At 40.2% G+C, this 18,258-nt stretch overlaps 1 protein-coding gene across 1 annotated transcript in view; it reads right to left on the minus strand.

Moving 5' to 3' along the window:
• Positions 1-18,258, minus strand: part of LOC127576921 (cilia- and flagella-associated protein 46) — a 172,335-nt gene that overhangs the window by 104,513 nt on the left and 49,564 nt on the right. The window contains exons 14-21 of the mRNA XM_052027745.1: positions 15,326-15,452; positions 10,938-11,065; positions 10,697-10,845; positions 10,328-10,461; positions 7,744-7,956; positions 6,722-6,941; positions 1,488-1,637; positions 737-778 (exon numbers count right to left, since the gene is read on the minus strand). Of these exons, the coding sequence (XP_051883705.1) occupies positions 737-778; positions 1,488-1,637; positions 6,722-6,941; positions 7,744-7,956; positions 10,328-10,461; positions 10,697-10,845; positions 10,938-11,065; positions 15,326-15,452 (1,163 nt within the window). The remainder of the gene's footprint in view (positions 1-736; positions 779-1,487; positions 1,638-6,721; positions 6,942-7,743; positions 7,957-10,327; positions 10,462-10,696; positions 10,846-10,937; positions 11,066-15,325; positions 15,453-18,258) is intronic.

Raw genomic sequence — 18,258 nt, forward strand, 5'->3', positions numbered from 1 at the left:
TACTTTTGATCTTACTATTTTAGAGGAGAATGCATCAAAAGCAGAAAATACTAAACTGAATGAAGTGCAAGTGAACTGCTGAGGTCATACTGAGTTCGGGGCCTTGAGTGGCATCTCTTGCACTCACACAGAAAGGTAAGCAGGTGGGGATGACAGAAGAGTGGACCAGGAATGGACAATTCAAAGGGAATGATATTTTCAGAATGCTTAAGTATGAGGGGAAGATAGCTTTGGTGATAGCACATCATATCACTGACTATAATGCAAAAGGCTGAATATGATATGTTGAATGCAGAGGCTAGTACAGCTCACGTCAATTTAGATCTGACAGGATCATCACAAATCTCTTTCTTTGGAGCGCAGGCTGGGAAAATGAGGCATCATCTTGTCACGTGACTTCATATACGCAAGAACTTGGAGCACATGGAGCATGGAGCAAACTAACAACTGGTCTGATAAATTATTTCTCTATAGATGGATACAGAAGTTATATGCAAAGGAATGAAAGAAGGCGTTGTCCTCAATTTTATATTAATTGTCAAAACAATTTAGGGATAAAGTATCCTTTTAGAATCTTTATGCTATTGATTCCTGAGCAACTATTCCATCTTAAAAGACAAACCAAAATTATAAAGGCATACTTTATGTTGATTGCATTACCACCCCTCTTCCCTTTTTGCAATGTGGCAGTAAAAGGGAAATATCAGAGCCTCCTTGACAACCACTTGTTATTCACCTGGGCTTCTTCTACATCAGGTCTTTTCTCTGACCATGTCATCTGGAATAGAACAGAAAAAGAAGCTTCACAATCAATCCATACTCACATATACATTTGTCTTACTGACATTTTCCTCCCTTGTTCCTGCAGCTACTACTTGAACAACAATTCTATTAACAACTCCCTGAGAAGCAGATTTGGACTTCCATACTGCAACTTAAGATAACTACCTAATCTAGCTACAACACAGGTGCAGAAGTTCATCTAAAGTAAGTATAACTTTTAAATAGATCTGAAAGTCAATGTCAAATAAATTGCAGAATTTGGCATAAATTCATTTGAAACCATATCACACATTATCTGAAGCCAGACAGATAAAATTTCAGGGTCAACTCCTGCAAATAAAAAAGTAATTGGCTTTCTCTCTCATGGGCTTGTAGTTGTGTCATTAATAGCACTTCTATCTTTAAATCCCCAATTACCCTTGATCATTCTATGCCTAATGGGCTAATAGCATTTGTGCACTTAAATGCTACAATACATCATGGCACAATCCACATCCCATGTATAATCCCCACAATGCGCCAGGTCAGTGCCAGGAGAATATTGACTTAAAGTTTCAACTATCATTCCACTGTGATGACTGAAAATAATTTCAAACAGCTAATCTTCAAAGTGATTCATTTCATCTACAGTCAAAATGAAACCCATCAAGAAACATCAGAAAGCAAATCAAACAAATCAGTAAATAACTTGTAAACTGTTTTACCTCATTATCACTTCCCAGATTTAGTCCTATCTGTTGTTGCAGAAGCTGTTTTATCTTGACCCATGTGATTATAATCTGATATCTCACAGCAATAGGAACAACATCAGAGGGCACTCTTCCATTTGTAATGCGTAACGCAAATTCACAGATCTATAGTCCGAACAACAACACTGTATTAATTGTTCCCAGTATTAGCTTTAAAATACATTGAGCTCCTGCACATGCAGTGTTCTGGTGTTTCCATCTCTGACCCTTCCTGTTCCTCAGTACTTTAATTCTCTTAATGTCTAACACCAGTAGTAGGATAAATATTAGGGGGAAATTCTGATTAACTTGATTGAGAAGGTAACCAAGTGTGGCAATGAGGATCGTGCACTTGATGTTCTTTACATGGACTTCAGTAAGGCCTTTGACAAGGTCTCACTTGGGAGACTGATCCAAAAGATAAGAACCCATGGGATCCTAGACAAGTTGGCAAATTGAATCTGAAATTGGCTTGGTGATAGGATGCAGAGGTAATGTTCAAGGCTTGTTAATATGAATGGAAATCTGTGACCAGTGGTGCACTGATATGGATGTGAATATAGGAGTTATGATTAGTAAGTTCACAGATGACACATAATCAGTGGTAATGTTGATAGTGGGGAGCTTGTCTTCGGCCACAGAACGCAAGATGGGCAGAGACATGACAGAAGGAATTTAATCCTGAAAAATGTAAGATGATGCATTTTGGGAGGACTTTTAGGCTAGGATATCTACAATGAAGGTAGGATCATAGAAGTACTGAGGAACAAACAGAGGGATCTTGGTGTACAGATCCAAGGATTCCTGATGGCAGCAGTACAAGTAGATAAGATAATGAAAATGGCATACAGGATACTTGTCTTCATTAGCTGGAGCAAATAATACAAGAGCAGGGAGATTATGATACAAGTATATAAAATATCAGATAAATTACAGCTGGAGTGCTGAGTGAAGCTCTGGTCATCACACTATAGAAAGGATAAGATTGTAGTGAAGAAGGTGCAGAGGAGGTTCAGTAGGATGATACCTGGATGGAGTGTTTCACTATGAGAAGACAGTGAATAGGATGAGTTTGTTTTACTTGGAGTGCAGAAGGCCGAGGGGGAAACCTGATTAAGCCATACAAAATTATGAAGGGCACAGACACTAGATGGCAAAGGTTTAAAGTAAGGGGTAGAAGATATGAAAGGGACTTGAGGAAGAATTATTTCACCAAGAAGGTGGTTTTGAACTGGAACACATCATCTGAGTGGGTAAGGGAGGCAGATACTATCAAAGCATTTAAGAAGTATTTAGATGAACATTTAAGAAGTATTTAGATGAATCATGGCATATGAGGCTATGGGCTGAGTGCCGGAAAGTGGAAATAGTATATATAGGTTCTTGATGGCTGGCACGTACATGATGGGCCAAATGGCCTGTTTCCATGCTGTATGACTCCTATTACTTTATAACAAATATTTATTACATTGAAAATATATCCTCATGCAGACATTTAGTATCAGGTACTGTATCTTCTTTCATTTGAGTTCACTGCAGTTCAGTACTTTGCCAACACAAAATTTGGCTTAATGATATAAATCTAAATAGGTGATTAACTACTATTCTAATAGAATGAATCTTGCACACAACATGGGAAAAGTTGAACCTTATATTTTTCAAGTATTTAAAAAATGGTGCTGTAGATCATGGTGTTGCATGTGATCTATTCCAATGCTGCTTTTAGCTCATTAGACTTCATCAATGCTCCAGATAATTCTGCCTTATTGGTAATTTATGTTAACCAATTCAAATGAATATAATTTCTTTAATATGCATTTGTAGCAGTTGCTACCGCGGAATAAAACAAGACTCTACTCGGAGGATTGCCAAACAGAACTGGTTTATTTTCCCGCCTTGTGCGGGCCCTTTAAGGGAGAAAAACTCCCGCCCAAAAAAACCGGCAATGACGTAAGTCCTACGTCATCAGGACTTTCCCGCGCGCGGGTTCTCCCCGTCGCTCGGAAAGATGAGGCCCACCGCCATCTTGGGCCTCGTCGCTCCGACGCCGCGCGACCCGACTGCCGAGCCGGTTTGCCCGACTAGATGGTGAGTCGCCACACAACCCCCCCCCAGAACCAGCGAGACAGTCCCCAAGGTCCGTGGGCTGTGCCAGCTGCCGCTTAGGGGGGCAGCCTCTGCATCGTGGCGTGGCAACCTCGACAGGCTGTTGCAGATCCAAATGGGCCGGTTTGAGGCGGTCCGCCGTGAAAACCTGTTCCCTGCCTCCAATGTCCAAAATAAAAGTGGATCCGTCCCCCAGGCCATCCAGATGAAGCAGGCGGGCGGCACGCTCACGACGGGAGAGGCCGAAGGTCCGGATCAAAAGATCTTTGAAAGCCGGGTACTTATCTTCCTCCGGAGGTGACTGGATGAAGTCTCCAACCTGGGTGGCTGTCTCCTGGTCCAGAGAGCTAACCACATGGTAGTACTTCGTGGAGTCGGAGGTGATCTGCCGAAGGTGGAATTGCGCTTCGGCCTGGTCAAACCAGACGCTGGGCCGAAGTGTCCAAAAGGTGGGCAGCTTGAGGGCCACTGCGTTGGCTGCTGCGCTGTCGTCCATTTCGCGGGTCCAAAAGCCGTTTGGACCGTCGGGGTCACCAATGTAGCGGTTGCTACCGCGGAATAAAACAAGACTCTACTCGGAGGATTGCCAAACAGAACTGGTTTATTTTCCCGCCTTGTGCGGGCCCTTTAAGGGAGAAAAACTCCCGCCCAAAAAAACCGGCAATGACGTAAGTCCTACGTCATCAGGACTTTCCCGCGCGCGGGTTCTCCCCGTCGCTCGGAAAGACGAGGCCCGCCGCCATCTTGGGCCTCGTCGCTCTGACGCCGCGCGACCCGACTGCCGAGCCGGTTCGCCCGACTAGACGGTGAGTCGCCACACATTGCTGTAATGTTAACATAGAAGAGTATAGCACAGAACAGGCCCTTCAGCCCACAATGTTGTGCTGACATAGCTAATCCCTTCTTCCTACAGAATGCCCATATCCCTCCATTTTCCTCTCATTCATGTGCCCATCTAAGCCCCTCTTAAAAGCCATCAATGAATTTTCCTCCACCACCCTATCAGGCAACACATTCCAGGCATCCACCACTCTCTGAGTGAAAAACGTAGCCCTGATGTCTGTTCTGATCCTACCCCCTCTCACCTTAAATGCATGCCCTCTGGTATTGGATCACTCAATAATGGGAAAAAGATATTGCTTGTACACCCTATCTATGCCCCTCATCATTTTATACACTTCCAACAGATCACCCCTCAGCCTCTGCCACTCCAGAGAAAAGAGCCCAAGTTTGTCCTGATAGCACATGCCCTCTAATCCAGGCAGCATCCTAGTAAACCTCCTCCGCACCCTCTCTAAAGCCTCAACATACTTCCTGTAGTGAGGTGACCAGAATTGTACGCAATAACCTAAATGCGGCCTAACTAGAGTTCTATAGAGATGCATCGTAACTTCTTGACTCCTGTACTCAATACCTCCATTAATGAAAGCAAGCATTCCATAAGTCTTCTTTACCGCCCTATCTACCTGTGTAGCCACTTTCAGTGAGCCATGGATTTGCACCCCAAGGTCTCTCTGCTCTGTTGCAATGTCTTGCAACAAGTGTACAGGAGAGACCACAGGTAAGAGTACAATGTTGGTCTCAAATAAGGGCAGATGTACATGCAGTAGAATATTTGCTAGAATGAGTTAACTTCACTTACTTATTATGATACAAGGGGAAACTATTTGGCCTGTTAGGTCCATGCTAGTCCAAGCAGGCATTCCCGTGAATTCCATTCCCACCACCCCATGTCCTACACCCCTTCTGTACTCCTACACTTCTATAATACTACGGGACGAGTATATGAAGTAATTAAAAAGCCCTTCATCATTCTGGAATACTAAAATGTCTGTGTTTGTGAAGTTCTGTTGCTGGGGATGGGATTTGGTGGAGTTTCCCTTATGTTCTCACGTTTTACCAGAAGTACGGCATCTCCACCATTGACGCTTGCCAGAGCAAATGTAATTGGTAAGCTGATAAAAAAAAACATAAGACCGCTAACCAGTTGCACCTCACATCCCAGTATACAATACAAAAACTGACCGGTCTGAAAAGAGCCTTTACAGTAACAGCAGGTTGTGATTTGAAAGCTCCTGGTGTTCCTTAAGTACAAGCTTCATTGAAGTTTGCAGTGTCAGAGCTCACCCTGTCATACATATAAATGACCCCGCCTGGGGGATTTGGGGGAATAATATTAGCAGGTTAAAGTTCCACCCTGCCACACAGGATATCTCAACATCCCCACGCTCCTTGATGCTCCAAATGGATGAGTCCAATGTTGCCCATCAGGCTCAGTTCCTGGTGTCTCAGCAAAGAGTCAGACCACTGGTGAATCTGCTCCTGCTCCCATGTGTTGCATGGTTTGGGAGAGGGTCAGGAACTCCCTCTGCACATCATTTCTCCCCGTGTCACAAACCTCCCTCACAGCTGTCAGGCTTCTTGTTCTGCCAGTAATCATTGTCTCATGATTGGATCATTCCGATCAGGTTAATAACTGAAAATACCCCAGTTGCTGAATACTTACATAAAAACATCTATAATTAAACAAACTATAAAAACTTAAGATTCCAAGCCCCAAGAATTGTTCCCTGCATATCTGATATGATTCTATGCATTTCTCTTCCAGATGATTTCTTCCATCAGGTCAATGAATTCAACATCTGGCTGGTGATTTCCTGGGTGTTTGCAGGCCTCGTGGTTGCAGCTGCTGCTTTTGATGTAATGATCCACAGAAAGGAAGATAAAATGATTAAAGGTAAGAGCACAATGCAGAGTGCAACATTCTTGGGTGAGAAAGGACTATAAAACAGAACATGGGATTGCAATGTTTATGATAAAGATTATAGTTAAATTATGTTCTATGCAGGATTCAAATACCGAAATTTGAAAGATGAAGTCAAATAAAATTGCTTTGTCCTTCTGCATCATGCCTTTTGAATACTCTCTCAGAACACTTATTGTATGTAACCAATGTCTCACAAACCAGTATTACTCTAATTAGGTTCCTCCACCAAAATGGATTATTGTACAATTTTCTGACTGTATTAGTTTGAGGAATGTACTTAGATCATTATAATAGATCAACAGCATAACCTGTAAAAATATTTGGTGAATTCCCATACCTGGAGAGCTTCATTTAAGTGAGGAACACCTTCAGGATCAACAGTCAAAACCTGTGGAACGTTTGGTTTTTCAGGTTTTTTTGCAGGTGGTTTTTTCTTGGCAGAAGGTGGAGAACCCTTGCCAGATTCACTTTTTTCAATGTTAGTTGGACTGGGTATCCAAGGTTGAATCAAGCCTTGACATAGACCATTGCATAGCATTACTAAAATCACAGTTTCCCTATTGAGTACCAAACAAAAATAGTTTCTTAAGTGTCATATCTTTTATTAACTTTTATAAAACATAACAGTATTGGAATGCAAATCAAAGCTTCTGCTATGTTTCAGATAATGATCCTTCTCAAAAACCTTCAAAAAATTATTCTGCCTATCTAATAAGGTTAATTCTGCCTTTAATGATGGTCGTGCCTTTAAGACTCAGAATATATACACACAATTCCTTGGTTTTTTTCATGACTTTTCCTCAAAATGCCAAATATGTGGGCATGCAGCTTTTCCTTTAGCTACATTAAACCTGAGAGCAAGTTCAGATTCTGACGGTTTTGTCTCATACTGCTGACATAGAACACAGAACATTACAGCACAGTACAGGCCCTTTGGCCCACAATGTTGTGCCGACATCTTATCCTGCTCTAAGATCTATCTAACCCTTCCCTCCCACATAGCCCCCCATTTTTCTATCATTCATGTGTCTATCTAAGAGTCTCTTAAATGTCCCAAATGTATCTGCCCCCACAACCTCTGCTGGCAATGCGTTCCACGCACCCACCACTCTCTGTATAAAAAACTTACCCCTGACATCCCCCTTATATCTTCCTCCAATCACCTTAAAATGATGTCCCCTCATGTTTGCCATTGTCACCCTGGGAAAAAGTCTCTGACTGTCCACTCGATCTGTGCCTCTTATCATATTGTATACCTCTATCAAGTCACCTCTCATCCTTCTCTCCAAAGAGAACATGCAACAGCGGTGGAGAAGAAAACTGGCATTTTGCATTCCATCACTGGACAAGCAAACTTACCCACAATGTCCTGTTTTTTTTAATGCATCAAGAAGTGTCTGAAATGGTTTCACAAGTTCCTTATATCTCCCAGCAACTTGTAGGTGGTGATTATAATTCCAGATATAGACTGCTGCATTACATACAATTATTGCTTCATTTAATTGCACGCCCAGTTCTGCAGCTCGTAGAAAGCTCTTTGTGGCAGAATAGGACAGATAATCTATCCAGTTTCTGTAAATAAAAACATAAATTTTAAGGATAGAATATTACATTGTACCTCGCTATCAGCAATAATTTGTATAGACATGGATTGTGCAGAGTTTGTATTGTTGCTGGAACTTTATACCAGTGTTGGTTCTATGAATCATTCGTTGAGGCAATTGAAGCTAAACTTAAAAGTCCTCCAAAAGATTCTGATTCTGATTCTGAAACAGGTGCAAAAATTGCAATGCAGATTTAAGTACACCTTTTGAGTGGAATGCAGGCAGTACATTAAATTCATTCGTGCAATTATAGTATTCTGAAATCTGAGTCCACCAGCAGACCAATGTTGAGTGATTTGCTTCAGTTAAAGCTAATCTTTATTGTTTAAAACTGTCCTGCAACCCTTAAAGTTGAGATGGGTGGGTTAGTAAGTTTGCAGATGAAACGAAAATTGGTGGCGTTGTGGATAGCATAGAAGACTGCCAAAGGATATAACTAGATATAGATCAGTTGCAGATACAAGCGGAGAAATGGAAGATGGAGTTTAACCTGGCCAAATGTGAAGTGCTGCACTTTGGGAGATCAAATGTAAAGGGACAGTACACTGTTAATGGCAAGACCCTTAACAGTGTTGATGTGCAGAGGGATCTTGGGGTCCAAGTCCATAGCTCCCTGAAAGTGGCTACACGGGATGATAGGGTGGTAAAGGAGTAATAAAAGCACGCTTGTCTTTATTATTCAAGGAATTGAGTTCAAGAGCCAGGAAGTTATGTTGCAGCTTTATAAAACTCTAGTTAGGCCGCATCTGGAGTACTGCGTTCAACTGCTGCCTGGGTTAGAGGGCATGTGCCATAAGGAGAGGTGGAGGCTGAGGGGAGATCTGACAGACGTTTATAAGACTATGAGAGGCATAGATAGAGTAGAAAGCCGGTATCTTTCCCAGAGTTGAAACGTCTAATACCAGAGGGTATGCATTTAAGGTGAGATGGGGTAAATTCAAAGGAGATCAGAGAGTGGTGGGTGCCTGGAATGCACTGCCAGAGGTGGGAGTGGAGGCAAATACGATAGAGGTGTTCAAGAGGCTCTTAGATAGGCACATGAATATGCAGGAAATGGAGGGATATGCACATTGTGTAGGCAGAAAGGATTAGTTTAGTTGGGCATTTGATTATTAATTTAATTAGTTTGGCACAACATTGTGGGCCGAAGGGTCTGTTCCTGTGCTTTATTGTTCTATGTTCTATGATTGGGTGGGCCAAAGGGCTTGTTTCTATGCTGTACGACTCCATGACTCTTTGGCTATGACCATTCATGTCAACAGTCAGCTAGCAACAATCTCTATCAGTCAGAAATCTAACTTTCATATCTTCCACTGCATACTCACATACTTCTGCAAGACTTCGACCCATGTCTCATAACTTCTACGCACTATCAGTATTCAGCTAACAGCTTTGGTGGGAAGATCACTCAAACACACGTGAGAGGTTCATTGACACACATGCCTCACTCTTGCTGGGCAAACAGAAGCACAGACATATATAGGAAGAATGAACCAAACGGGGGAGATCTGCTTGTATCCTATTTTGCAGTGGCAGTGCTGGATCTAATTCTGTTGCTGAGGCCTTGCCAGAAGAAGGGGAAGACCAGTATAGATAGCATACTCAGATGAAATTCTCCTGGGTATGTTCCAAGCCGAATTCTTCTCTGATGTACAGGCTGCAAACGACAGAAGAATGCACTTCATACTTTGTCCCACTTTCTGCACCACAAATTTACTTTGGTCCTTTTGGCATTTCAGATATTCAAGAAACTGTATCTGACCAGTCAGTAAAGGAACATGAATTGCATAATAAAGATATAGACATTCTGGAACCCTCAACCGCTATCTTAGATTTGGTTGTCACCCATCCATCTTAGCACGGAATTTGGTGAACCAGGTTAGTGAAAGTAAGGTTGCAGCTGCTGCAAAAAAGAGATGAATGCTTTTCCAGCAATGCTTATAGTGCAGGAGGAGCAGGAATTCTACCATTCTGATTCTAGCAATTAGCTCTCTTACAAATCCTGTGATTCAAATTAATTTAATCAGTTAATCAGGCCCTGCTGTTTCACTCAACTGAACCTAAAGAAAGCTTTTATTTTTGAGTTTCACAATCTCAAAATTGCAAACCATAATCCACACATCATCTCCCTCACCATCTCCACATTAACACAGTATTACTGGATCTTTACTTCTATCTCTTACTCACATCATAGTTTTGTAAGACTATTATCACATGTGCAGTTGTTTATTGCTACTAAGAAAAATGGTAATTTACACTTTCTTTACATTTATTTTGCATTATGCTTGAGACATTATTTAAAAATGGAAAACAGTGACAAAGACACAAGATTGAAATACCTGTATGTTATCCATTCTGGAGATTCCTCTAAATTTTTGGCTACAAAACCTGTTGAATGTGTTTGTTTCTCTCCTGGGAAAACTGCCATGTTGTTGAACTCTGCACCCTCTGATCTTAGCAAATGAATAGTTGCCTGGACAAGTAAGATGCAATATTAAATTTTGAACTTTTTAATTTAAAAAATCAGATGTTACTAAGCAAATTAATTATTTTTAGAGACACAAGAGATGGCAGATGCTGGAATCTAAAGCAACAAACATTCTGCTGGAGGAATTCAGTGAGCTGAGCAGCATCTGTAGGGGGCAAAGGAATTGTTGATATTGATGGCAATTCAAAGCAACTTATTAATGAACCAATGGACTACCTACCTCTCCTTTAATGAAGTGTATGTCAGCAAGTAGTCTGATTACATCAACGTTAGAATAAAATGTTTTGCGTGAAGAATGTAACGATGATGAGATCCTATGACTGCTGTATAACTGTGCATCAGAGACAGTAATATTTATTGAGCTATCACCTAAAATCAAAAATAGCACACAAAGTACATTTTCCAATGCATGCAGATGAATGGGCTCTTTAAAAATAATACAACTATTCCTTTGATCTTACCTTCCTCACTTTTTTCCAGTTTCCATCGTCCATCATCATATAATAGGCAAAATTGACATGCAGCACGGCAGACATCCCAAATTTCTTGCTTACGAGCAACTTTGACTAAATCAGTCCAAATTCCCACCCTATAAGTACAACAACATATTAGGTATATTAAACCAAGGTTATGTCTGGTCTCTCATGTATATATGTAAAAGATCCTATGGTGTAATTAAAAAAAATGGTTACATTCAGTGTTCTAGGCAATATACAAGCCTCAATCACAATTTCTAGTGATCAGGTCATTAACATATTCCTGATTGTTATATTTAATGGTGCATAAACTGTCGGTTATGTTTCCTACATTGCAACAGCAGCTATTCCTCAGAAAAATACTTCATTGGTTGTAAAAACAGGTGTCATGAAAGGGATGCAAAAGGTGCCATTGAATGCAGTTCTTTTATCGCGAATGCTTTTAGCCTACAATAACACAATTTGGCATCTAGCTTTCTATAAACGCTACAGCAAAGTTTTTAAAGAAAGGCCTTGGAACTTTTAAGGCAAAGCATTGCATTTTGTAACCCACATTTTTCCAAAAATTGTTTGACTAATTCGCAGTTTTCACTTGGAAAGGCAGTGACTGATTATGAGGAGTCAGCACGGTTTTATTCAGGGAAGATCATGTCTCACAAATCTGACTAAATTTTTTGAAGAGGTAGCTAAGAAAATTGATGAAAGCAGAGCAGTAGACATGATTTACATGGAATTTAGTAAGGCTTTTGACAAGATCTCACATAGTCAGCTGGTCCAGAAGGTTAAGGCACAAGGGGTCCAAGGCCTGTTGGTAAACTGAATCCAAAATTGGCTCAATGATAGGAGGCAGAGGATAATGGTCAATAATGTTGTTTCTGACTGGAAGTCTGTAACAAGTGGTGTACTGCAGGGATCAGTGCTGGACCTTTGTTGTTTGTAATGTATATAAATGACTTGGATGAGAACGTAGGTGATCTGATTAGGAAGTCTGCAGATGATATGAGAATTGGTGGAGTCGTGCACTTTGATAAGTCAAAGTCTGGTAGGACATATAGAATAAAGTCCGGAGACCCTAGAGGCACTGATGTATAGAGAGATCTTGGGGTACAAGTCCATAGTTCCATGAAAATGGTGACACAAGTGGATGGGGTAGTGAGGAAGGCATTTGGTATGCTTGTCTTCACTGGCCGGGGCATTGAGTATGGGACATCATGTTGCAGCTGTACAAAACATTAGTTAGACCTTGGAGTATTGTGTACAGGTCTAGTTGCCACATTATAGAAAGAATGTGGTAGCAATAAAGAGAATGCAGAAGAGATGCACCAGGATGTTGACTGGAATGGAGGGCTGTAGTTATAAGAAGAGATGGGACAGACTGGGTTTATTCTCACAGGAACGTAGGAGGCTGAGGAGTGAACTTATAGCAGTTTACAAAATTATGACGGGCATAGATAGGATGGACAGTCAAAGCCTTTATCCCAGGGCAGGGGAGTGTAGAACTTGAGGGCACTGGTTTAAGGTGACTGGGGAGAAATTTAAAGGAGAGCTGAGAGGTAAGATTTTCACAGAGGTTGGTGGTTGCCTGGAATAAGCTGCCAGAGAAGTTGGTGGAGCTAAATACAATTACAACTTTTAAAAGACATTTGAACAAGTACTTGAATAGGAAGGGCATACAAGGATATGGGCCTTATGCAGGCAAATGGGATTAGCACAGATAGGAACCACAGTTGGCAAAGATAAGATGGGCTGAAAGGTCCCATTTCTGTGTTGTATGATTCTATTTAATATGTAATGAAGTTCAACTCATTCTTTTTAAATCCACACTCAAATACTTAAAATGCATGCCAGGTCCCAGGTTTTATGAATTTCACGGAAGCAATTTAACCATATGCCTTTTAATTTTCTGAGTAATGGGGGTTAGGGGTATTGGTAACAAAGACTACAGCTCCCTCAAAGATAATTCTTTAACATAATAGGAAAACCCTGCCCTTACTACCCCTTTAAAATATAAAGGGCCAGTGCAAACCTGTGTCACAACATAAACAGTCCATCCCAAATGTCTTGCCAGTTTTGGAGCCTTGCCTTGGTAGCCTAGCTATCAAAAATGTTGAGTTTGTAGCAAACATGTAGAAAAGATTTTTTTTCTTAAATTACCAATAACCCTTCCAATATTTACTGGGTTGGGAACTTCCTTGAAGCTTTTCCTTCCCAAAGTCCTAAAACTTCACTGGATTGTCTATAATAAGAATTACCACTGCATTTTCAGCAGATTGAAATGGCTTTGAGAAAACCAGTCTTAGACGACTCCTGCTCTTTGAACGTGTGCAAAGAAGGGCAAGAGATACAACTGAGACTCAGCCAAATAATACCGAAAACTATGCGATTGTGAACCAGCTTTCATCCAACAAATTACCAGCATTCCCCTTCGTGGTTGCAAAACTCCAGCAAGACATATTAAGAATTCATGACTATAAAAGATCAATGACCCAACAAGCTCTCATATACGTGGCAAATTTGCTGCTTCATCTCTATTTGGAAATGTCCTCTTGTCACAAGAGGTTGTTAATTCCCTTTGGTCTCTGATATACTGTTTAACCATTATATGTTTTGGCAAATTTATCCAGGAGTTAACAATTCTCTGTGAAAGCCAAGCTGCTCCAACCAAAACCATTTCTATGTCTAATCATTTTCAATGAATATCTTCTTGTCCTTTCACCTTTATCTACCTCAAATGTCTGATCCACTTAAGAGGATTCCAATCCTCTCATTACTCAAAAACTTCAATAATATCTTTCTGGCCTATATTTCTCTGAAAGAATTAGCCTTAACTCTTGATGACTTTCTTCATATTTGACTGCTCTATATGCAGCAATTACTTTCTTCAACTTATCTGGTGCTTTCCACTAAGTTTGGATAATATTCAACATATGAAGGATCCAATTTAGATCAAAAACACTGCAACTATAAATCAGCCCGAATTATACATCCTTATTATTCTTTGCAATTAAACTGTTTGTACACCTCTAGAAGATCATCTTTTCAATGTTAGGGCCTTAAATTCATAAAGGCACCAGAAATATTAAGGGAATGGCAATATTTTCATTGTAGAGAATCATTTTTATCATCATTTAGAGAATCATTCTGTTGTTTCATCACAATAAGAACACTGTATAGACCAATAGGGTAGGAGGTTATACTGGTAATCAGGAAACATTGCTGTGTAGAAACTGAATTGTGTGCCATATTATTATTTGAAGTATAACGATCCATTGCAAATTAATATTGTGGACTTATTGTGAGTTGCATAAAACCTGCAGTTTCTCTTCTGAACCCTGCATGCACTTGATGTGTTAGCTGATTGTGGAAATAAGCAGTGACATCCAAAGGCATGCAATGTACACCCCTGCAATACTTCCCTGATTTGATCCATGCAAGGATGAGCCTTGGAGTGAGCAGGCCACTCATTGTGAAGCAGGCCACAATGGTATTTGCAAGGGCTGTTTTATTGATACTTAAAAGATCAGGCCAGGAACTTGGCTCAGGTTGATGCCCTTTAAATTAAGTACATGCCCACCCTGAAAGTCACCATCCACCTCCAACTGCTCTCTGGCCCTACTTCCATCCATTCTCTCCCTTACCAGTCTCCCACCTAGCAACCCAAACAACAAATCAATCCAATTCCCATTCAAACCCACGCAGCCAATCACTTCCCACTTCCCACCTCCCCCCCACCCCCCACTTGCACCCACCTCCACCCACTTCCACTAACAGCTGACTTGACTTTCATGGTCCCAATCCCTGCTGACTGACAATCCAAGTTTCCCCTCTGGAACATTCTCCCCACATTTCCAGATGTCTAGGTCCCATGTGCCCCCCACCCCCAACTCCTGCCCTCACTATAGTGCATGACACCTTGCACCTCAGTGAAATTAGCTTAAGAAAAATTGAATATTGGTATGTGGACCTGTAGCCTTTAGGCATTTTGAAAATGAGAATGTTGCTTGCTGCCTTTTCATTGCACATTACCCCACTCTTTCATGAGGAAAACACTGAAAGAAAATTTAGCCCTCTAATAAGATTTTCAACATCAAATATTTAACAGGCCAAATATTGCCATTTGGTCAGGATTTATAATTTATCAAGACTTATAATTTTTTTTTAGCTGTTTGGAACTTTTAAAAGAAATTTCTGTCAATAACTTTAATTCTCAGGTCAGTTTTCAAAATAAAAGGTACACAACATCTCGTCTTGTCTAGAAAATGTAACATGCAACAAGATCCCTCTCAAAATTAAATAATACAATCACCCCTGATTTTTTTTTCATTTCCAAATTATTAAAATCTACTCTGAGGCATTGGAGTTACTTCACCTACCTCAATTTATCATTTACATCTTCGAGTCTTTCCAGGTGTCCTTCGGTCTTCTGTATACAATTCATGTAATTTTCGACTTTGGCAGCAAGTAAACCAATTAAGCCTGTGTTACTACGGCCTACAAAAACTGGAAAGTATCAGTAGTATCAGTATTGAGACCCTGTGAACTTCAGTTGGTTAACTGCATGCTATCCTTTGGGGACTTGATAGTGCAAAATAGTGTACTCTCTTTAATTAACCATTTGACCCTTATCACTTATTCAGTTATTTATTATTTAAATTAATCTAATACACCAAAAGTAGATCAAAATAGCTCTCTAAATCAGTAAAAATAAATATGCAGTTGGACCTTCACATTGATAAAACCAGTTGTGTTGGAGGCAGTTAAGCATTTTGGACATTTATAACCTGATGCTTCAAGATAATGAAAAATACAGCATCCTGTAAACGATACAATAAGGCCCCATAATGGGCCTTGGTGTACTGATTTTTAGTCAGCTGATCTGTAGCAAATCCCCAGATAACTGCAGTATGTAGTTCTTGGCTTCCATGCCAGCTCATGTTAACACAGAAGATGGGAACAAGCTGGAAGTCAGACACAATTGTATCCGTCCTCCACTTTTTTCCCAGGGCGAAAATGGCTATCACAAGGGGGCATAATTTTAAGGTGATGGAGGAAGATATAAGGGGGATGTCAGAAGTAAGTTTTTTTTACACAGAGAGTGTTGGGTGCGTGGAACGCACTGCCAGCAGAGGTTGTGGGGGCAGATACATTAGGGACATTTAAGAGACTCTTAGATAGCCACATGAATGATAGAGAAATGGAGGGCTATGTGGGATGGAAGGGTTAGATAGATATTAGAGCAGGATAAAATGTCAGCACAACATCGCAGGCCGAAGGGCCTGTGTTGTGCTGTAATGTTCTATGTTCTATGTTTACTTCTATCACAGGACTCAAATCAGCCATGTAGCACAGTCACTGAATGGGGTTGATTATTTTTAATGTATTTCTTATTACTTACATCCTTTTAAACAACTTTTTTTAATATCTCTGATCATCAGAAACATTTAAAGGCAGATCAAAGGCCTTTGGCAGCAGGCAATCACAAGATCCACTGTGTGAGGCTAGCTGCTGCTGAAAAATCTGCTTAACTTTGTGGGACAGCTACAGCAGCAAGAACTCCAGCAGAACTGAACCCACAGGGTACAAAAAGTAGCACAGGCAGTCAGTGCTGGTGACAAGCCAGATTGCCCATAATCTGGCCCAATGAAAAATGATGGGGAAGCAAGATATAACAAAAAAGTTAAACTAGCTCTTGCTAATCCAATATAATTTAAGATTATGTGAATTACAGAATTATTGTACATTTTGTAATCCAAGAGTGTAATTTTGTAATCAAAGAGTGTTCAAAATTCAGATTAAAAATTAATGTTTTACACAAACTAGTTTATATCCCTAAGGGACAAGAACTCCTTCTACAAAGAAATCACCACCATTGATGTCAGAAACTGAAAGAAAAGGAAAAATGATCCAAAGACTAATCTTAATATCTAAAGTCATATGTACCAATACCACCATAGCACTGGAAGAAGTTAAACTAAATTAATCTAACTAGAAATAAAAAGATAGTATCAGTAATAATATCTATAAAATCGGTAAATTGTTTTGAAAATTTATGTGCTTCACTAAATGTAATTTAAGGAAAGAATACTGTGGCCCTTATCAAGTTAGGTCAATATGTATTACCAGCAGGCCACCCAGTTGTATAAAGATGCTGCTACAAAGTTCAATAAGAGTAAAATATGATCACATGACCCTCTGGCAAATTATTCGGTCAAAGACACATCACATTAACAGAGCTGTCTATATTCTCTCACCGGAAGAAATTGTTGGAAGTGTTCTTACATGCAACTTATTCACCAAATGTAAGCTTATCAAATATATTCCAAAAACACCACTCACTTCCAGATCTCATCAAAGGCCTGGTTCTTCAGCTGTTCACAAGCTATATTAATGATTTGTATAAAGCAATGAGGTATAACATAATCAAATTTTTTGATGATACTAAAGCTGGGTGGCAGTGTGTGCTGTGATGAAGATGCAGAAAGGCTTTAGAAGGAAGATAAACAATAAAGGTGAATGAGCAAGGTGTGGTAAGTGGAATATAGTATAGGAAAATGTGACATCATCCACACGTAGAAAACATAGAAGTGAAGAGTATTGTTTTAAATGACGGTGGATTGAATCGTTTTTGTGTTTCAAGGAACCTGGATATCCTTATATATGGATTATAGAATGTTAACATGCAAGCATTGCAAGCAATTGAGAAAGCAAATAGTATGTTAGCCTTTATTGCTGGAAGACTTAAGTACGAGAGGAATAATATCCTGCTTTCATAATATGGAGCCCTGGTGAACTTGCATCTGGAATATACTGGTCTCTCCACCTAAAGAAGATAAAGGGAGTGCAGTAAAGACCCACCAGTTTGATTCCTGGGATTGAGAGTTTGACATAAAATATATTAAGGAGACTGGTTCTAAGCTCTCTGGAGTTTAGAAGATTGGAAGGTGATCTAACTGAAACATTCAAATTTCCTATGGGGCTTGATAGGACAAATTCAGGGTTGATGTTGCCTCTTGCCTTGGTGTCTGGAACTTGGAACAGTCTCAAAATAAGAAATTAGCTATTCAGGGCAGAGCTGTGAAAAAAAATTCTTGGCCCAAAGGGTAATGAATCTTTGGAGTTCCCTACCCAAGGGCGTTCATAATCATTTGCTGAGAATCTAAAATGTAGCAATCAAACAGAGACTGATAAATTTTCGATAATAAAGAAATCAAGGGATATAGGCTTAGTGTTGGAAAGCGATGTTGAGCCAGAAGATGAGTCACTGTCTTATTGTTTTTCTCCAGTTGCAGCAGCCAGAGAAGCAGAG

Source organism: Pristis pectinata, chromosome 12 (assembly GCF_009764475.1).
Source record: "Pristis pectinata isolate sPriPec2 chromosome 12, sPriPec2.1.pri, whole genome shotgun sequence".
Lineage (NCBI taxonomy): Eukaryota > Metazoa > Chordata > Chondrichthyes > Rhinopristiformes > Pristidae > Pristis > Pristis pectinata.